Genomic DNA, 22,225 nt, shown 5'->3' with positions numbered 1-22,225 from the left:
TGTGTGAAGAAATAGGTGCTCTTTCTGTACTACTTGTGAGATTTTAAAATAACACAGTGTTTCTTCTGAGCACGTTGTTATTAATATGTATCAAAAGACTTAACTATATGCCCATTCTTTACCCATCAGTTCAACAATCTAATCATTTATTCTAAAGAAAGAATGTATTAGATGCATTAGAAATTTTACCACAGTGTTCATCGGAGTATATTTTACAATATTGAAAAATTGGAAACATGCACATGTCCAATGATTGAGGATAGTATTTAAGTAAAGTATGGTGTACTTCTCTGTCTGAATACTATTGAATCATTAATGTATTGTCATATTTTATTTTTGAACATGTATTGATGTGGGGAAATGTTCAAAACATATTAATTTTTAAAAGCAAGTTATAAAACAGTTTGAACAGTGTACATTGAGGGCCCCAGGGTTTCTCTAAAGGAAACATTAAGAGGCAGCAGTGTGGCTTAGAGGGTCACAATTATAAGTGGGCACTTTGTTTCTATTTACACCTGTGTTCATTTGAGGGAGGCTTTGGGGACCTTGATAGTAACTGTGGGGTGGGGGGTGGAACAGCTAAAGATCACAAGGTCATCCTTTTTTTGTTTAAAAAAAAGTAACATAAAAGTGTATTGTGTGTGTGTGTGCGTGCGTGTGTGTATGAAGATATAAACCAAAATATTACTAATTTTTCTGATTAGGAAGATATGAGTATTTCCTTTCTCTTTTTTTCTGTATCTGCATTTTCCAAGATTTCTAATTAAAAATATATCTTGTGTTAGTAGGAATAAACAATAAATGTTACTGAAACGCAGACAGAGGAATGGAAATGACAGTGCTCTTTGGCCTCTTGAAGTTCAGTGAAGGGCTAGTAATACTGCGATCATGTATTGAGCTAAGTCCTAAGAGAACGTTTGTTAGGTTGCTTTGCAGCCACCTGGCCTAAGGAAGATGAGGAGGAAAGCCAGGAAGGCTTTCCAGAGGAGGTGACACACGAACTGAATCTTTTTTTTTTTTTGGCTGCGTTGGGTCTTCGTTGCTGCGCGCGGGCTTTCTCTAGTTGCGGGGCGGTGGGGGGCTACTCTTCGTTGCGTTGCGCGGGCTTCTCATTGCGGTGGCTTCTCTTCGTTGCAGGCTCTAGGTGTGCGGGCTCAGTAGTTGCGGCACATAGGCTTAGTTGCTCTGCGGCATGTGGGATCTTCCCAGACCAGGCCTCGAACCCGTGTCCCCTGCATTGGTAGGCAGATTCTTAACCACTGCGCCACCAGGGAAGTCCTGAACTGAATCTTGAAGGATGAGTAGGAGCTAGGGAAGTAGATGGGGGTGGACAGAGATCTTCCCCAAAGAGGAATCCTCAAGTGCAGAGGTGTGCAGACACGTGAGAGATGGGGTATCTGAGATGATGTGAGGAAGTCGCAGTATGAGAACCAGGTGCTGTGAGAGGCTGTTTCCACATAGTGTCTGCATAGCTGAGCGTAACGTGCACAGAAACTGGAAGTAAGGGCTCTGAGCACGCAGTCCTGCTTTTCACAATATGGCCCTTGGACTTTGCTCTGAGGACCTAATGAATAGTTGCTTAGAGTGGGAATGAGATGCTCAAATCTGTCCTCTGAAAATTTGCGTACTTACTATGTGGTGGGTAAGTTCAAGTCCACTACCCAGTGAACAAGACCAGCGATGCTCTTCCTTTGTGAAGTTGATCTGCCCTGTTGCCACCTTCCCTCCACCGAGAAGCGTCGCAGGGTGGCCTGGACCAGGCTAGTCTTTTGAATATCCCGCAGTTTACTCAGATACACAGCAAGGGCTGGGAGCTGTGGGGCTGAAGAGTCTCAGCTTCTTCATTCTACGTGCATTATTTGCTGCAGGCCCACTGGTGCACTGGGCACCCCACTTACAAGGAGGGGAGTGGACATCCCTGTCCCTGTGGTGTCTCCTGTCTTCTGAAGGAGAAGCCCTTGTTGGGTGCCCATGTGGCTCCCTGCATGGAGTGTCTCCATAAACACCTTGCTCCTCTGAGAGTGGCAGCAGTGACAGTTAAAAAGGGAGGTAAAGGGACTTCCCTGGCGGTCCAGTGGTTGAGACTTTGCGCTTCCACTGCAGGGGGCTCAGGTTCGATCTCTGGTTGGGGAACTAACATCTGCATGCTGCTTGGTGCAGCCAAAAATAAGGGGGGCTGGGCAGGAGGAGAGACCACCGGGAGGCCAAGCAGGTCCTTCCCTGCACCCGCCTCACAAAACCTGGCTCCTGACTTGAGGACACGGGGAGGGGGAAGGGTGAGCTGTGGCAAAGCGAGAGAGTGGCATGGTCACATATACACTACCAAACGTAAGGTAGATAGCTGGTGGCAAGCAGCCGCATAGCACAGGGAGATCAGCTCGGTGCTTTGTGACCACCTAGAGGGGTGGGATAGGGTGGGTGGGAGGGAGGGAGACGCAAGACGGTAGAGATATGGGGACATATGTATAACTGATTCACTTTGTTATAAAGCAGAACTAACACACCATTGTAAAGCAATTATACTCCAATAAAGATGTAAAAACAACAACAACAACAACAACAGCCCGGCTCTTGAGGCCCAGCTCCCTCGATCTCACACTGTAGAGGTTTCAGGACCTTCCGGGCTCCAGGCCTCACAGTTAAGGTCTCCTTTCATTTTCTCAAAGGACCCTAAGAGGCTTGTCACTGCCTGTTTTATAAATGAGAGTTCACAAGTGGCATAAAGGAGACCTCAGCCTATGTCTGCAGGATTCCAGAGTTCTGGCTCCGAATCCTGCCCAGAATCTTCTGTGTATCTGAACAACCTGTTCAGACTCACCCTCAAATGTTGGCCATTATCACTTGCTTTCATGTGTTTTTGCTACTTACATGGCACCTAAAACAGCAGTTTGCAAGAATTAAAATCTCTCTTGTTTGAATTCCCATCAGTAATCGAGGGAATGCAGATGTAATCATCACTTACCAAGCTCCAAGCTCCAGTGGTCGATTATACTCAATTATATACAAAATTCGTAAAACATCAACACTTTAACACAAATGTTATTAGATGAAGTTTACGTGGAGGAACACTAAGACCCGTAGGAGTAGAGTGATTTGCTGGAGGACTTGGAAATTAATGCCCGGCTGCTCTAGCTCCAGAGTCTGTGAGTATTTCCCCACTGTCTTTGGGGCATGCACATTTTCTTAGTTTTCATGAAGTAACAAAGAAATTCAAGTGCGACTTCTACTGACAGTCTTAAGGAATTCTCAGCCCAGTGATGCACGCAGTGTGGTTCTCAGTCTTGGGTGAAGGAAGCCCGGGTGGAGTTAGGGTGTTGCAGGAGCAGAACCGTGAAGTGTCACAATCTTCCTCTGCCGTTTACTGTCTGTGAAATGAGATCATGTGTGCAGATACCCAGCAGAGTGCCTGGGAATCGTGAGCATTTGATAAATACGGGTGATTGAAGTCCCACATTGGGAAAGCGCTGCCACCACTTGGGGCACATGTGGGTCCTCAGATGGCAGTGTGGAAGGGAGCGGATGTGAAACCAGAGAGGGCATCAGGGAATGGCTTTGCGAAATGGGAAACAGACAATATAGGGAAGGTGTGGCGAACCATTGTGGGGAGAAATAATAGGAAATTCGATAAATGATGGGAGGAGACATTTTGGGGGCAGAAAAATTGAGGGAAAGGGAATTTCATGAGGAGTGAGAGATGCCAAAGGGATGAAGGAGAGCAGGACAGGTGCCCAGGAAAAGAGGATGAGCTCTGGCCATCTGGGATACCCCAGGATCTCTGCTATGTGATATCCTACCAAGAGAGGGGCTCTCGCATAGTACATAAATAAAGACCCACACAGTGAGAGGCACCTAGGAGTGGGTAGCTTGGACTCCACAATGGGAATACATGACTTACCCCCCTGAATGAATTTAGCCCTGGAAATACAGACATACAACCTGTGTCACGGAAACTTCACATGGGTTTTCAGTCCTGCCTTTTTAGATGGTGTTCTGTTTAAGTAACAATGTGATGTCGCTCCCTAGACAGCCCTGAGAAAATTAAATGACCATCTAGTGACAGAGTCCCCGTGCTTACATTTTAGAATCCAAGAGAACTCAGCTGCTCTGAAGTGATCGTTGAAACAATTTGGTTAAGACAGTTTTAGAAGCATCAGTGAAGGGGACCTACATTTACTCTAGTGGTTAAAATAGAAAAGAAAAAAAATGCGAAGCGGGAGAGAGGCAGAAAGTGACAGCTTTAGGAGAAAACCACAATCATAAGTTTTAATTCAGGAATTTCAAAAATAGCCCTTGGAAGGTGTCTATTTTCAATTGCGACGACTCCCTTCAGGGGGTGTTGGGAAGACTATCTGCAAAAAAGATCTCTTTTCAGTTCAGTCACTCGTGAGGGTGAGTCCTTGTCCCGGATTTGCTGAGATTCTCGCGTTCTTTTTTTTCTTTCTCTGGAATTCCATAGACAGTAATTAAGGAACTGGAGGCCAGCGGGAGGTCAGGGAGCCTTCGTCAGTGAAAACGGGGATTGTTTGCCACGTACAACACTCCCTTTTTTCCTTGTGGTGAATAGGAGATTTGCTTAGAGCTGATGACTTCTGCCTTTCTTACAAGTTATGCAGTTAGCGAGGAACTGGGGGATCAGGCCACAAGCAGCTAATTGAAACCAGTGTCTTCACTTTCTTCTCCTCCGGATCGTAAGCTGTGCCGGCAGAGCCGCCCGATCATGTAACTTCCAGGGAGTATGTTCGAGGAGTGCCTCACCATCACTTTGAGATTCCAGAGGTGGCAAGCGGGAGTGAAGACGCGCTCGGAGTGGGGAGGGGGCGGGGGTCCCGGACGAGCTCAGAATCACCCCTGAGGCCTGCTCAATGCCGAAGCCGGTAAGTTCGCTGGACACGCTTCACGTGAAGGGGGAAATGTGCTTTCCGTCGCTTCAAGGAAAAGCTTTTTAATTGTTCCCGGCTATGATGCTTCCGTCTTTCCTATCCAAATTCCTCTAGATTCATCCTTCTTCCCTTGTTTACTTCCCTACCTTATAACCCAGAGCATTCTTTCCTAGCTTGCTCACCCGATACTAAGGCATAGCTTTTAGAGGAGAGGAGTGAATATTATTTTGAGAATAAAGCGGGCATGCGAGGGGTTCGGTGTACGTGGGGCTGGGAGCTTAGTTGCCACTCGTGGAGGCTTCTCGTGCGGAAGACTTGGTTTCGGGCAGCTTTGCACACGGCTTTTCATAAACCTACGACTGGTTTCCTTCTCTTAACTTGAAGGTTAACGCCATGGACATCGTGTGAATTTCACAGGTGAATATCTCGCCAATTTCAGAATACTTTTCCGAAGTGCATAAGTATAGTGTTCCCGAGCATAGTTCCGGGGCGAGATAAGTTAACTTAGTCGGGACAGCATGCTACGTGTTTGGAGCTGGGGAAGCAGACTGAGTAACTGTGTTTCTGCAAAAGGCACAGCTGTAATCCTGTGCTCAGCAAGGTCTCCAGCAGTCCCCAAAAGGGTTCTAGTTGCTCCCTGCAAGTTCAGTTTAATCTCCATCACAGCGCGTTACCCCTGTGCCTGCGCGACTGCGCCACGCAGCTTTTGGAAAGCATTTGTTCTGCACATCATGATTTGCAAGAACTGTTTGTTACAAGGTCAGGGGCGAGTGAAGCATCTGTTCCCGACCTGCAGTGACAGGCTTCAGTTGGACAGTAAGGGGATGCTTTGCTCCCTCCAGCACACACATTTTTGTATCTACAGATGCTATTAATTGTGTTCCCTTTTTTCTGATTATCCTCAATGTAGCTGTGTTATAAAAAGTTCTCCACGCTGGCTCCGTGTCTTTCCCATTAGAACATTGCAGATGTGTCAGGGACGCACATGTTCCAAAAGAAGCCGAGAAGGAGGGAGGCTCCACCCTCCGTCACAAGCCAAAAGGGCCCCATAGGCTCCTCCTCATTCAGCAGCCTGGCAGGCGAATTGTGTACTCTCTCTTTAAAGCAGCTATAGTTTTGTGCCTTGGCTTGGTCAATTTGTTATGGTTTAAAACTGTGGAGCCAGCTGTCTGCAATCTGATGTAATGTTGCCATGGAAACCAGAAATGAAACACTTAAGCATTCACCACAGAATTACTACATATAGCATTAGCCAAAGTAATTAAAAGTTGAGCCATATGGGCTTTCTGGTGGAAAAATATGCAACAGGGAGGCTGGAAATTAAATGTTTCTATTTACAGTATTGTAAATCCACATCCTTTGGTGGGGTAAATCGGTTGCCTTTTCTACTACAGGTTTGGAGGTGGGGGGGTTTATACAGATGATTGAGTTTTCACCTTCTAATTTAGAAGCTGGTCAAACTAAAGTTTATCTTAGCACTCTGACCTGGGCTAGGACAGGGAGGGGAAGAGATGCCATCTTGTGTTTGAATGTATATAAACATACACTGTTATTTTTTTCACTGTAGTTTATTTAAAACCTGTTTTATAATAACTCTGAGTCTATTTCTTGGAATCAATCTTTCATTTTATATACATTGCAGATTTCCCTCATCTTCTACAAAGTTCCTCTAGGTGTGGGGATTTCCTTTATATACCCATATCTGTTTCTTAATTTAAAAAAATTCTCACACCCCCATCTCACACATGTATCGGGGGGGGTGTATTTTCTGAATAAAAAGACAAGTCTTTTCTTCAGCATTTGGGAAGTGGCACATGCTTATTTAAAAGGAGAGACGTGAAATGGGGAATTTAAGCTTTACTCCCTAGTTTAAAAGAAAACTGCATGCCGTTTACGGAGTCTTTATGTTGAAACAGCTGGAGAGAATTTTTTAAAGGCAAATATTTCACAACTCTTTTTCCTCTGGACTCAGAAGGAAGTGAGAAGTCAACACCTCTCTCAATAAAAAGTATCCTTGGGATACACTGTTCAACTACCTCCAGTGACTTCCGGGCTCACTTAAGAGGAGATTTTCTATTTTTAAAATGATAATAAGATATATATATATATATATGTCTTGAATGACTTTGGTTTTATCCTCCATGTCTCTTCATATGAATTGTGCTGCATCTGTCTCATCTAGTGTTCAAAAACATGCTAATGCAAAGAAAGTTATTGGTTGCTATGATTTGTCAGTGGCAAACACCTCCAGACTTTTAGTTTTTTTAAAGAAAAAGAAAAATAACACTAACTCAAAGTTCTAAAGAGTTCTTGTTCCTCAAAAATAGATGGAACATGTGAAAGCAATTAAATAAGTACCTGGAATATGTTCTTTTTCGCCCCAGTGAATCTGGGGCAGAGGAAGGTAGGATGGTGGGGCATGGGGTGGGGTAGGGGAGGGCATTGCCTTTAAATCTGCTGTCCTGGTTCAACTGTTTTGATTTTTCCCTGAAAAGCTCCTTCCGGTGGTCTGTTTCCTACAAGTGATTTGTGTCTTCGGTGGACTCAAGATTTTTGTATTACTCCTTTCCGGGTCCCATTTCTCTTTTTACTTCCCCCCAGCCCCCATGCACACCACCACCAGCAACCCCCAGGCTAGGTATGAGTGATCTTCATCCTGTGATGCAGCTTCCTGGAACTTATTTATGGACAACCTGTGCTTCTTTCATTCTCACTTGACTTCAGAATTTTTTAATGTGAGGGTTATAGATGGTCTAGATTTGTAGGTACAGAAGCTTTCTGTAATCAAGTGTTGACTCTTCTATTAGAAGTACTTGACTCTCGAGATACATCAAGAAGGCAGAATGTTTTTCAGTGTTTATGTGTAATTCCATGCACTGTGGTTTTGTTCAGGTGCTGATTACCCAGAATGAGGGCTAACCAAGTTCTCATTCCTCTGGTTGACCACTCTGACCATTCCATCGCAAACCAACAATTCATCCAAGAAAAAGTAAAATTCAAATCAGACAATTGCCATTATGTAGTAGAAGCTGTACTTATTATTTTAATTTGTTACATTTTAAGATTTAGACCAAACGCCTTAAGCCTGATTACCAGCATGCAATGTATCCTCCTTCCCCTGTTATCTGGGCGTCGATTTCTGCTCTTCATTACCGGGTAACCAGCAGCAGTTAACCTTAATTCTGAAATGTGTATGCAATATTTTACCTAGGACCTTTAAAGAAATTGGACATTGACATACTTCACAGAAGGGAAGCCTGAGAAATACCCCTGTCCCGATGACTGGCCATTCATGGGTTGTAATAATTATTCTTTAGCGAGTTAATGGTTTGCTTATAATTTTGCAGTGAGAAAGTGCAATGGCTCCAGTGCTGGGAACTCCAGGGCGAGGACAGAGGCCATGATATGGGTCGTATCTCCCTTACGCAGGGCCAGAGTGCTACAGAAATACTTGTGGACTCACAGCAGGCACTATTTTTTTCTGCCTAAGTAATTAATATAATCCCTACCTCATTTCCTCTTGAACTGTTCTCTGCTAACTCTTGCTTACCTATTTCGTTTCTATAAAATTGGGATTAACGAGAGTATTTCTTGGAGGGGGGAGTTCTCCTTATTAGGCTCGTGTTCGGAGATGTGGTTTGTTTTGGGTTGGAGGCATTTCTCTCCGGACTCTGTCAGTGAACTAGGTTGGAGGAGATGGAGAGAAGGCTGTTGGCAGGATGCGCGGGTGAACTGGAGCCGCTCCGAGCGGCCTGGGCTCTGTGGACGCTGCGCACTTCCGCCGGGCTCTGCGCTCCCGGGGATACCTGCGCGCCAGGCCCGGGCAGCTCATCCACTGAGTTGGAGACTCTGTTTCACATTTTGAACAGATAAAACAGAGGAAGCTGCGTGTTGAATGTTGAAGCTAACTTGGAAACGAGACCCGCATTTTGTTCACAAGGAAAGGATTGTTTTTCGCTTGGGTCACTGCTGCAGAGAGACTTTTTTTCTCTCTCTCTCTCTGTAATGTTTGATACTTGAGGGAAAACAGCTGGACTGAGCATACTTGAATCACTGCAGAACGAAATGGGATGCTGGGGAATATGGACAGGACTGTATGGCTGAAAAGGTCAGCTTTTTCCCTTGTCCCTCGTGGAGGAATGCGGGGCCTGTCCCCATGCTCGCCTTGTGAGCTCTCGGAAGGAGCTGGGAGAGGCCGAAGGAGGGATGGCTGAGATGTGGCAGACGGTCCTCACAGATGGGACCGAAGATGGCTTTCTGCATCTCTTCCGTTTTCCTGCCCTGCTGTTTTTGATTTTCGGGGAGGACTGGAACAAGTCAACAGAATTTGGGTTTGGAGAAGTAGTCGATGACCACGTTAAACAGCGAGTCCTGATAGGCCAGACAGAGAGCCTGGCCCAAACCACAGCAGTGTAACTGGAATTACAGGGCCGGCCTAGGAGAGCATCCTGCCCGAGTTCTCTGAAGGAGACCCGGAATTCATTGAGACAAATGCACCACATGCCGGGCCAGGGCATCGGTGTGTGTTGTGGTGCCTAGGACCTAATTCTCCACCAAATTAGACCTTAAGATGATGATACGTGTTGCTCCAAGAACCTGTGGGGCAGCTTTGTCGGTGCCCCAAGTTCAGCTGCAGAGCTGCCCAGAGTTCAGACTGGCAGTGAGGCGGAGCTGCACCGGGCAATTATCTGATTAACTTTTCCTTTGTTTCTTTGACAGTCAAGAGAACAGTCGGATGATGAGACGGAAGAGTCGGTGAAGTTTAAGAGGTTACACAAGCTGGTAAACTCCACTCGCAGAGTGAGAAAGAAACTAATCAGGGTGGAAGAAATGAAGAAGCCCAGCCCTGAAGGTAAAAAAGCAAACTCCACCCCGCTTATTCCAAAGTCAATCATTTGGGGTCCGTCTGTCGGTAGAAAATATGAAAGTAGAAAATGGCTTGAGTTCCGGCTGAGGCTGGCGGAGGGAGAATTCGGGTCTGCAGGTGAGCAGGGCAACGCTCAGTACCTTCTGGGACGAAGGATCCTGGCGTCCAGCATTCCAGGGGCTTAGTTATTTCAGCATTACAAAGAGGGGAAATGGCTAGCGTATGACAATGAAATCTTCTCAAGATGTGGTACGGCTTTCATTTTGACCTTACACCATTTTATATAAACTTTATTTTATATCACCTTCTGAGCATAAGCCTCTGCTCCCAAAAGGATGGTGGTTCTAACCCTGTGAATTTAGTCCAAAGTTAATATACCTCCATCTCAAACATCTAACAGACGAGGCACTTAATGTCCTTTCAGATCTCTGAGGGATGATTTGTTCTTCCTGTAAACAGTCTCAAGTCTCGGTTCCAATGAGGCTTTAAGGACCTCGCATTCTACGTGGGTCCTTAAGAGCTAGATCCCTGGCTAAGCCACTTGTCAGAGGAAGCAATAATATCGAAAGGGGCATGAGCTTGGATTTATTGCAATGAATAGTTAACCTTTGAAGTGCAATTATGACAGTTTGAATCTCAACCGTGTCCATCTTTCTTATTGTTAGTAAAGTGTGTTTGCAGCATCTTGTAAAATTCTTGCAAAAAGTTACAATAAAAGAGTAAGATTTCCTGTTTGGAAAACAATTAGTGAATTGAAGGAAGTACTGGAAAGAATTTTTTTTTTTTTAAAAGCACATTACTTGTTAAAGTGTCACATCTACATTGCGAGGAAGTTCAAAATTTTAACATGTAGGTTTAAAAAATATCATTATAGAGGCTTTTTTGTTGTACATAAATCAAACCTTGGAAGGAACTGAATTCCCCTTTATTTAAATAGATGAGGGTTTCTTGTTGTTATTACTGCTGTGCTTAAAATTTTTGTTTGATGTAATTATCAGTTTAAATCCCCTGGAGGAATACTGAAGGTGAGGGGGTAACTGTGGGAAAGTGGAGCTAAAAAGGGAAAGGAAAAGAGGAGAGAGACAGAGAAACAGAGGGAGAGACAGAGGGAGAGAGACTCTATCTGCTTCACGGCCAGTTTCATGAACTTAGAGCTGTGTTTAGTTCCAGGGTTTCATCTGGGTGTCTTTTGCATGGTAATTCCGGGTGCAATGCTGATTTACATTTGTCTGTTTTAATACCTGCCTGTCTGTCATGATTTCACAGGACAGAATATAGCCTGACTTCCTCTCCCCGTGGCAGCTCTTACTGAAATCACACACAGTGTCGTTTGGTAATATTAAGTAGAACCATATGGAAGAGCCATCATTCAACCTTGGGAGTGTTGCATTTTTAAAACAAACCTCATGCATGCTTGCCAAAGTTAAATCTCATATATCATGCATAGATTGGTGGGTCTTGTCCATAAATGAGATAAATGGGAGCAGTACCTGGTCCTGGGCCTACCACCCAGGAGCCCCTTCGTATGCGATAGTCATATGTGTTGGGGCAGCCTTTCCACTAGAATAACACTCATAAAAATGCAGAAATGTTCTCATTTGTATATTTATGTCAGAATAAATCAATTCAACTGTCTCTGAGAGACATAGTTGAAAAAATGGGGAAATATACCAAAAGAGGTAGCTGTAGGGTGAAAAGTAATAACTATACGAACTTTTAGCTTTGAACTTTGATTCATCTTGATGTGAATTAGGTGTCCTAGACAGAAGATGGATTTAGTGAGTTTGAATCCCCAGTGACACGTCTGGTGTCTGGGGAGCTGGGGTGCTATTGACCAGGCTTGCCATTGGCACCAGGAGAGGCCCCAGGTGTGTGTGCAGCTGAGGTCCTCCACTGCAGGCTGCCCCCAGCACCGTGCTAGATGAGCACGCCTCCATCCCGTGCATGGTAGAACGTTCTGCGGTTCCTCAGCAGCAACAGAACTGATGCTGGTACAGAGAGGCCACCCTGGCACCTGCTTTGCAAAGCTGGAGAGATTCATACGCCCAACAACCCCTCCTCCTGCCCCTGGGCCTTCAAAGAGCTGATCCTTTTGACTTCCCTCATGCCTGTGCCAATACTAAGTAGTCTGAATAATAATGAGCATTTACGGAGAGCCTTCTGTGCGCCAGCCACTTTCCTGAACACTTTAGAGTTTATGTTCCTGTTAATATGTCATCTTCAGAACAGCCACCAGAGGCAGGCACTGATACTACCCTCATTTCACAAATAAAGAAACTCCGACAGACACAAAGAGGGGAAGTAATTTACTCATGGTCACCGAGCCAGCTGGCTGGAGACCCGGAGTTAACGTCTGAGCAGCCTGACTCCTCTACCTCCTGGGTCTGTACTCTGCTCCCACCCCATCTCTCACCCCCCAGCTCTGGAGTCTTGGAAAAGCCAGGAGAGTTACAATCCATCACCCAGTCTTACCCTTGTAACTTGAGTTGCAAGTCCTTATCTGGGGCGTGCATGACCTTAGACAATATGAACTTGTAGGCCAGGGCAGCGCCCTTCATCCAGCCATTTCTGTGTCTTCTACCCAAAGCTGATACCCACCCACTCTCTTCCCTCATTTCTGCAGTTCATCTGTAAGCTGCTAATGAATCATTAGCTTTTGTACAGTGCTTTTCGGCTTATGAAGTACCTTCACATCTCTTTTCATTTAATTTTATCCTCTCAATAACCTTATAATAGATACTAATAAAATAGGTAGGCAGTGGGAATTCCCTGACTGTCCAGTTTGAGTTCAATACGTGGTCGGGGAACTAAGATCCCACAAGCCTCATGGCACGGCCGAAAAAATAAATAAAATAAAATAAAATAGGTAGGCATTATTCCAGGTGAGGAAACAGACTTGGAGAGATGAAATAATTGCCCACAGTCATGGAGATGGTGAGTCGCAGAGCCAGGGCTGGAATCTAGGGCATAAATCTGTGTCCTTGGCATTCAGCCATCCTGTCTCCTGACTCCTTCCTCTTGTCAGAATCACCTTCCCTTCCGTATTCTGATCTCAGCTGAGCAAGAAGCAAATCACACGCCAAATGATGATGGAATGAGAGCATCTTGATTGTCGTGCTTTTGACTTGATACTTGTACTTTCAAGTCAGAGGTGAATGGGAGAAGTAATGCTCTAAACCCAAGGAATCCAGTCTGGGCTGGGATTTCAGGCCTGGGTCAGGCACGGGCAGAAGAACCTCATGCACCACATGAGGACTGCCCTCAGCACAGGCTGAGGTGGCCTCTTTGGAAGCATTTGCCATGTTTCCCTCCAAACTCTTTACCAGATGCCGACGTGCTAGACCAGGAAGTAGAGCTACACACATCACGGGCATGTGGGAACCAGCTGGCCCCAAACTCAGATGTGACACCGAAGCATTGGAATCTCTGATGACAACACCAAATATAGAATCCAGAGAATTTCCAGACCACTGCTGAGTGACAGGTCCTTAACTTCCCCATGGCCCCTTAGGACTGTGCGTAAATGAGGGCCTTTGCACACCTCTCTGGACACCTGGGCTAAATATGAAGTCATGATCTGTGATTGGACTACTTTTAGAGAAAAGTCCTCTGTTGGGCTGCCCCTGCCACCAGGCTATGCCTCTCAGCCCCATCACTTCATCCCTGGAAGTGGAGGGTAGACTGTATCCGGAAGAGGTTGCCATTTTTACTTCCAGTAACGTAAGGACCCTTGGTCTTCAGTCCATATTAGGTGTCCTGAGGAAGGAGCAGGAGACATTCACGATGTGTGCACACTGCTTCTGGTCCGGCCAGTATTCGTCAGAACCACAGACCCTGCTTTTAAACTCCCTTGAAAGATCCGGGAATAATTCTTGAGTGAATATATTTGTGCTGCAGATGATGGAGAACTTTGGACCAGATATAATTTTGAATCTCCCTCCCCACCACCATCTCCTTGACATCAAAGTCAACCTTGGGTTGTATTTAATAGCAGCAGTCCTTTCTATATTTGTAACTGTAATCCCCATCATTTGGAAAACTAAGAAACTTCTGGAATTGTAAAGGCCTGCTGCCAGTCGCTCATCTTTTGCTCCTCTGGAGCGAGCCACCCTCTCCCTTCATCTTTGACAGTTAAGCACACACTGGGACCCTCATCCCAGGTGGTGCATTTAGTGCCATCCGTCTGCTCCAAGGAACTTGGTGCTTTTTCCCCTTCACAGTTCAGCTGGCACAAAGCCGCAGTGCTCAGAAGTTTCCTTATAATTAAAGGGACACAGCCAGTTAGGATCACTACACCCAGAGTTTGACCTACTTCTTTTCTCACAGATGTTCACACAACACATGCAGAAAAGAACTCGATTTTCCTGCCAGCAAGTCCAAACCTTTCCACTGGTCTCTGGAAGTCTTGGCTGGATACCTGCCTCCAGTGATGGCTTGAAGAGCTGGAATCCTTGAGAAGAAATGGAACACTCCATGGGGCTGCTTGCGTGTCCAGGCCCTTAAATGCCCTTGCTGCTTTGTAGCAGGGCCTGCGTTGATGGGAATGTCTGTCTTGGTCACCCAGCTCCGCAACTTTTTGTGTTTGGCTTATCAAGTGGGGACCGTTTGTCAGTTGCATTTGCAATCTACGACCCTTTATGGCGTTTCCGCACCCAGACTTCTCCCTTGGTGACTTAATTACTTAAATGGCATATGTATCAATAAAAAAAATTACTGTCAGCCACATGGCATTCATCACACTCTGACTATAAAAAGCCAACCAGACTCAACAGGAGAGCCTTTCAGAAGGGAGAACGATTGATTCCTAGCTTCTGAGGATTGCACTTGCAAACTGGGAAGGATAATTATCGTTAAATGCTAAGGAATATTGTGTTACGGATGGACTTAGAGTGTCCAAATGCCATTTTTAATAGGTCTGTTAAGGTGTTTGGTCTACAAAGATATTGAGAGGAGGAGGAGAAATCGCATCTGAAACCTTTTAACATTAAGCCTGTGTGAAACCGTTATTTGCTCAGTTTATTTTCTTTTTTATGTGCATTTATTTAAGCAGGAGCTGGGTTTCTGGAGGGTAAGTGATTGTGGGGAGGGGCATCACTGCGGTCGCCTCATGGTTTAGCTTATTTCTTGCAGGGTTGGGGGTCTAAAGGCAAATCTGTGAGAGGACGCAAAGGTTTGTTGACAGGAACCCGTGACTGTGTCTGTGTTGATTCCCTCCAGGCGGGGAGGAACAGGTGTTTGAGAATTCCCCGGTCCCGGATGAAAGGTCTGCCCTGTACTCTGGAGTGCACAAGAAGCCATTTTTCTTCGATGCCTCTCCTGAGAAACCTCCAGAAGATGATTCAGACTCTCTCACCACTTCTCCATCATCCAGCAGCCTGGACACCTGGGGTGCCGGCCGGAAGCTGGTCAAAACCTTCAGCAAAGGAGAGAGCCGGGGCCTGATCAAGCCCCCCAAGAAGATGGGGACGTTCTTCTCCTACCCGGAAGACGACAAGGCCCAGAAGGTGTCCCGCTCCCTCACCGAGGGGGAGATGAAGAAGGGTCTCGGGTCCCTGAGCCACGGGGTAAGTACCGATGGTGTTTGCTTCTACGACAGCCACCGTCGCCGGCACCACCTCCTAGTGTCCCTAGAGGAGGTTCAGAGCGTCCGGAAGCAGATCCGCTTGAAGAAAACGGATACTAATTATTCCTGTTCTAGAGCTTTCCTCTGCCAGCGTCCCTCTAGAAAAGGCATCAACAGCACCACCTGCGACCTGCAGCTGCTCCGGCAGAAACCCAAAGGGGGCGGGGTCAGTGGCGGCCCCGGCAGGAGGGTGCGCGGGCGCCCCTCCGTCAGCGAGTTCAATGTCACGTACGTGGTGGAGCGCAGCCTGTACAGCCACCTGAACCTGACCCAGCTAGTGCGTCCTGCCTCAGACAGGACCCTGAGCAAGGCCGAGAAGCAGGACCTGAGACGGTGCTTGCTGGAGGAGGAGGAGACCAGGAGGAAGTGGGCCGCCACGGTGGACCGCTGTACCAAAAGGGTTCTCTTGAGAATCCGCCAGAAGTCCGTGAGTCACAAAGACGGTCATGGGGACGGCCTTGTCATTTCTGTGATGTGCAGTCAAGCATTATGGCCTTTCTTGCGTGCAGGCTGGCGTCCTCCCCGCTCTTCTCATGCTCTGTCCCTCCATCACCTCCATTCCTACCCCCACTTTCCTTGAGGAATGGCTTCTCCCTCTTTCCCATTTGTCCTCTTGCCAGTTGAAGCTGTTTGAGTTTTAATTTAAAACTAAACATTGAAGCTGATCCAGAGAAGGGCTCTCAGGGTACAGGGGTGGGGTCTGGCCTCCTTCTAGAAGTGGCTGTCTTGAGTCGCAGCCATCATGTCACTTGGCCTCAAGGAAGCTGATTCAAAACAGAAGGAAGTTTTGCCCTTAAGAGAGATGTTTCTTCTCTCAGTGAGTTAAAACAGTAGGAACTAGCTCACGGTAGATTGCCACCATCATCATCGCCAATTTGGTGATTCGAAAAAACACTGTAAGGTACTTTCTTTTATTACTAGGGGCAGTCGGAAAGTTCTCAAATCTAAAAGGAAAGAAAAATTAGAGCTCTTTTGTTTTACTTAAGTATATTTGATGTGCTTATCTTTTTAAACAAAAGGATCAACGTTTGGAAATGTCCTCCACTGCCCCATAGATTATTCTGTACATAGCAAGGAATAAAGTACTTACTTTCAAATAATGAAATGGTCTTCAGTTTTATTACTGAATTATTAGAGACCTAGTAAAATTTATTTTCAGGGCAAGACTTATATTGAACTGGAGAACATAGGGATTTCCCCCCTGAAATTGCCACCCAACTTTTAGTTTGCACAAGAGCCCATATAAAATGGTACAGGGTGTGGAGGAACTGTGCACTTCCTGGCCCCTGGCGCCCTGCTTAATCCACTTGGGTCTGCTGGCCTGTCCCCTTTTATAGGTCTGAAGGAGTAGACTGTACTGCCACCTCCCATGATGGCTTCTCCCAGAGTTCCTTCACATTTGTAACATGTTCTTGCCCAGACGGTTGCTGTAATTTAAATTCATTCAATCAAGTTCTGCTTTTGGGGTCAATGCCCTCCTTAAAGGATGCTTAGGTCCGTACCAGCCCTTAGGTTTTCCAAATATTCCCATGTGTTGACTTTCTTGCTCGATCTCCACTTTTTTCACATTCTTATAAATCTTGCAGCACTTTTAATATTATCAGTTAACAGCTTTTCCTCTGGCTCTTTGTCATGGCAACAGCCTCGGTTTGTTTTGTTTTTGTTGTAAAATAACAGTTCTTTGTTATTATTTCTTGTTGTCACTCCTTCAGTTCTGACCCACAGATCTTTTGGGAAATACTTGTGGCTACCTAGTCTTGGTATAATTTGTTTTTTACCTTCCGAGGTGTTCTGCCTAGTTCATCTGCCTGTGTACCTTTGGACATGACCTTGGTAGAACAGATCCACCTCTTCTGTGTAAATTGATGACTCAGCCCCATGGGTTTAAATCAGGCAATACTGAGAATTTTTCCGATTGAGTGCCTTGAGTTGCTCATGTATCCCTTATATTATTTATTGCCAGGTTAATGATATAACTTCATCAGGACCTTCTCTCTAGAAGTTATATTTCTAAGATTTGTGCACATTGTGAGCCAGTGATTAATTCTTCATTGACGTTTGAGTATGGACATTTGGACAAGCTTGTTTTCACGTACCAATTCCACCCCCTGTATAAGTGGCACTCTGTAACCTCTATCCCCAGTAGCAGCCTGAGGCTGAGTATTTTTAAAGTACTGTGAATTTGAGGCAGTACTGGACAGTTTTAATACTTGCTGAAATACGTGTTCAGTGCTAAATCAGAAATTTGTACATACCGTTTCTTGTAAGTATAATTGTACAATCAAGAAAACAAAGTTTAATTTTCTAGTTATTCAGAGAACATAGGGGAATGTAAGTTCTTTTTTCTTTTGGCCGCCCTGTGCAGCATGTTGGGATCTTAGTTCCCCGACCAGGGATCGAACCTGTGCCCCCTGCAGTGGAAGCTCGGCGTGTTAACCACCGGACCACCAGGGAGGTCCCAGAATATAAGTGTTTTAACAACAGAAGAGGGTTTTTTGTTTTTCTGGGTTTTTTTAAGGGATTAAAATAATTTCTTTACTTGGTTTACTTAAAAATTGTTTTCCTTTCTTCTTGTCATATATCTCTTTCATTTTATTCAAAAGTATAGTTTCCTTTACTCTTCAACCTTGATCTTTTTGTCTTTCAAAAAATGCCATATTTGCTTGATGAAACCTCAGGGAAATGACAATGCTTTGTACTCACTGGAAACGGTCGCTTGTTTTGCTTTTTATTTGGTCATTCAATTTTTGTTTGGGGAAACAGACATGCATGACATTTTGGAATTTTGTCCATTAAAAAGAAAAAATCCAAACCCCCCCAAAACGTGTTTTCAGCTGCATGACCATTCCATTGACTGGTGCTTCTCATCCACAAGCATCTATCTAAAATGTTCTTGTAATTATCCGTACAGGAGATGTTTGAACTTGAAAAACCTCATTTAAGCTTTCTTTATTCATGTAGACCACCAAAGATTGGTTTACATTCTTTTACTATTCTCTCTTGTTTTCTCTGTTGAAAGAATGCTGCTTCAAGAACTACCTGACATTACGGAAAAAGTTGGAGATTAGTTCAGGTGGTGCTGACGGTTATATTTTGTTCATCCTCCATTGATAAAGAAGAATCAGTTCCAAATATCTTAGCATGTCACTGGGAGAGGTTTTAGTTGGTAGTTAAGAAAACCAGTCCGCTCTTTCCTCTAAACTTCTTATTTTAGGAGACGATGCATGCAGCAGTCATATGAAGACATAAATGAGCTTCTAATTTATTGCAGTTGTAGTTTCCACATAAATTCTTTGTCAGTTATTTCATATGCATCAGAAATAACATGCTGGGCTCCAGTGCTGCAGTCGGTGTTGGAATTCAAAGCAGGGAAGTACAAAAGCCGTAAAACGATGAGGCATCTGGACGCCATACTGTGTCTGTGGAGCCCTGAGTCACAGGAGAGGAACTAGAATAAAATGACTGCCTTTGCAAAAATGAGAAAATTTATTTGGCACTATAAGCTGCAAAGGGAGAGTTAAAGTTAAAAATTAGCCTTGAGAGATGGTCCTAACATTGCTTACAGATCAGGGGATGTGGTGAGTGTTTTTGTTTGCAGAGGTCTTTCTCTTTTTATAGAGTAGATATAGGTTCAGTTACGTTGACTGTAAGGGAAATCAGATTGTCCATTGATATTTTTATATAAAATGAGAATGATGTCCATTGAAGGTTATGTCTGTGGTTGATTATTTAAAACAGCAGCAACAGCGTTGCTGAAGGAGAAAACCAGCTGTGTGACATCCTGAATGTCGGTTATCCTGAAATATAACACTTCTGTATCTCCTGGCCATTCCTTCTGCTACACCTGCTATCTTTCACTTCTTGGCCCATTCCTGGGATTGCTCTGGTTTTACATTTGAAGCTCCCAGAATTATAAGGCCCAGAACTAAGCTCCAGTTCTTCATTTGCATATTTAGAATGTTGACTAAGCCTAAACTTCAATATAACAATTGTCAGGACAAGCTACCAAATTCTCAGTGTGGCCCTAATGAAAAGTAATGGAAGAAACCAACATTCCTAGAGTGTCTGCTTTGTGCCAGGCAGTGGCAGTGCTAGAAGTCTCAAATATAGGCTATAGATAGGATTTTACTAATGAAGAAACCAAAGCTCAGAGAGTTCAGTACTCTACCTGTGGTCACACAGCAAGTTAAGTGGTAGAACCAGGATTTGGGTTCCTATCTGTGTGATTCCAAAAACCTAGGCACTTTCCTTCCTGGATGTTTCTACTTTCGCAGTTCAGTTAATATGTATCTAAGGTGTATTTATTTTTAAAAAGCAATGTTTATAGTATATGTTGTGCTTTTCTGTTCATTTCTTCCTTTTAATAGCTGTTAACTAGAGTTCTCTGAGAAACGGGTAATACAAAATATTGGCACCCAAATCTGTGATGCACATTTTATTACCAATTGCTTAAGAAGATAATCGGTGATAACAAAAATTAATGTGCTTTGAATTTCTCCTTTTTCTTAAAGATTTGGGGGTTGGCGGGGAGAGCTGGTGCTTGAGTAGCTTTTGCTAGAAAAACAGCAGAGAATTCAAACCAAGTTCTGGAAATATAAAAGCACTGAAACGTAAGCAGTCCATAAAGTTTGAAACGAACCGAAAGGACAGTGAAGTTTTCATTCTATCAGTGTTTTTCCTATTGAAATTAAAGTAGTGTGGTCAGAGATAGTCACGGAATCAATCTTTTTCTTTCTGGGCAAATGTGGTGTCTTTATTTCATACACTCTGAGGAAAGGGTCATAAGTAATTAAGTTGGGCAGTTAGATGGGAGAGTTATCAGCATTTTTGGCTAGGTCAGGGAAGCAATGAGTGAGTAATCCTCTTGGCCTGATTGGACTCTACTATAAACATAACCTTTTTCCCTCCATCTCAGCGATTTAAAACTAAACAAAACAAGAGTCCCTCAGAAAAGCCTGCTGTCAGTGGCAGGGCTATAGGACTTCACATCTGGGTTTCCAAGACCACTCTGAGCACATGGGTTCCCTAATACATGTTCCCTCATTATCACTACTGTATGCAGCCGATATTAAGGGGTCTGGAAGGGAAATTTTGTTGCTAAGAGACAAGGAATCTTAGAGCACTTAACACATGTATGGTTTTTTGGTTGGTGTATTTTTTTTTTTTTTTTTTACCAGTTGGTTTTTGCCTGTGAAGGGGATTCTGAACCTCTGGTGTAGGCACAGTTCCAGTGGCCTGTGGAAGGGCAGAATGAGTGGCGTCTCCTTATAACATGAATCATGTATTTTTTTTCTTCATCATTTCTCGTCTCTTACTCATCCTGTAACACGTCTGTGGTTCAGTGACATCCTACAAAGGGGACGTGTGTTGGGTTGGCACTACTGGATGGTCTTAGCATAACTGGATTGTTAGTGCTCTGCCCTCTCCTTTCCACAGAGAACCTGCAGTTTTGGAGGATTTGACTTGACAAATCGTTCTCTGCACATTGGCAGTAATAATTCTGACCCATTGGTGAGTATACATCAGAGGGGAAGCAAAAGATTTGGATTCAAGTGATGTGGTTGACACAGTTTCACATTGAGTATCGTTGAGAATCGGTACTGGGTGACCTTTTCCTCGGGATCCTAAATCGCATTTGGAGAGAAGCTCTATTTCCCCATCTTAAAGACTCTTCACAGTCCCACATGGACTGAATGATGACCACCTGTGGCCTCCATCTCTCTCTTTGCAGAAGCATCATTTCTTTAATACCCTGGTCTCCAGGTTTCTTCAAGTCACACGTCCAGATGAGTTTAGAAGGTCTCAGTCATTGGTGCACGTGTGCTTTTTGCTCATACTAGTTGCAAGTGCACGTGACTGTGACACGTAGGTAGGGCCACAGCGTGGAGCCCTGTGACTTGGGTTCCAAGAGTACGTGGCAGCATTTCTGAAAACCAGGCTTGTCATAGGCCAAGTGCATAGCCCTAGACCAAGCGTAGGTCTTTCTGATCTGGGGTATCCCGAAATGAACCCAGTCCCCTTTGGGGCCAAAGCAAGCCAGACTCCTCAGGGCCAAGGTGACCGCCTGCTCAGACCTGCCACTGGATCACAGTCCGGGGACAGGCCACCTTTACAGTGTACAGGTTCTCCCTAAGGTTTACTTTCTGAGGTCCCAGAGCTGTAGGTGAGTTTTCCATACAGTTTTGTTTTCCCCTTGTGCAGCTGGTCACGCAACTGTGAAATGAGGATCCTGTGCTGTATAGTTGTTACGGCCATGTGTTAGCGAAAGCAACCATCTATGCTTTTTTGAAGTGTTTGAGAATTTCCTGGAAGAATAAAACTATTTTATTTGGATATCAAATTTTATTGATTTATAAACCAATAATTTTATGTGGTCAGTCTTTTAAAAAGTATGATTTTTTTCCCCTCAGGGGAATGCTTTGTTTTGTTTTTTAATGCAAAATAGAATGAAAGGAGACCACAATCTAACTTGTTCAGAAAAGAAAACTTACACAGTCTTAGGAGTTGGCCACACGAAGTGCTACAATGATATAAATCTGATCGGATGCTGGACTTTTTTTTTTTTTTTGGCTGCGTTGGGTCTTCATTGCTGCTCATGGGCTTTCTCTAGTTGCGGAGAGCGGGGCTACTCTTCATTGCAGTGGGTGGGCTTCTCATTGTAGTGCCTTCTCTTGTTGCGGAGCATGGGCTCTAGGCGCACAGGCTTCAGTAGCTGCAGCACACGGGCTCCATAGTTGCGGCACACGGGCCCTAGAGCGCGTGCAGGCTTCAGTAGTTGTGGTGCGTGGACTCAATAGTTATGGCTTGCGGGCTCTAGGGTGCATGGGCTTCAGTAGTTGTGGCATGCGGGCTCCG

At 44.7% G+C, this 22,225-nt stretch overlaps 1 protein-coding gene across 9 annotated transcripts in view; it reads left to right on the top strand.

Annotated features, from left to right (window-relative positions):
• Positions 1-22,225, top strand: part of SASH1 (SAM and SH3 domain containing 1) — a 324,331-nt gene that overhangs the window by 279,091 nt on the left and 23,015 nt on the right. For 8 of the 9 annotated variants that reach the window (XM_060168292.1, XM_060168298.1, XM_060168294.1 and 5 more), the window contains 3 exons: positions 9,600-9,732; positions 14,965-15,311; positions 20,807-20,881. In XM_060168292.1, the coding sequence (XP_060024275.1) occupies positions 9,600-9,732; positions 14,965-15,311; positions 20,807-20,881 (555 nt within the window). Of the gene's footprint in view, positions 1-4,746; positions 4,875-9,599; positions 9,733-14,964; positions 15,312-20,806; positions 20,882-22,225 lie in introns of those variants that run through there. The other variant, XM_060168297.1, reaches the window with a different exon arrangement.

The sequence above is a fragment of the Lagenorhynchus albirostris genome, chromosome 12, assembly GCF_949774975.1.
Source record: "Lagenorhynchus albirostris chromosome 12, mLagAlb1.1, whole genome shotgun sequence".
Classification (NCBI taxonomy): domain Eukaryota; kingdom Metazoa; phylum Chordata; class Mammalia; order Artiodactyla; family Delphinidae; genus Lagenorhynchus; species Lagenorhynchus albirostris.
Note: the sequence above shows the minus strand (reverse complement) of the source record. Positions and strands in the feature narration are given on the sequence as shown.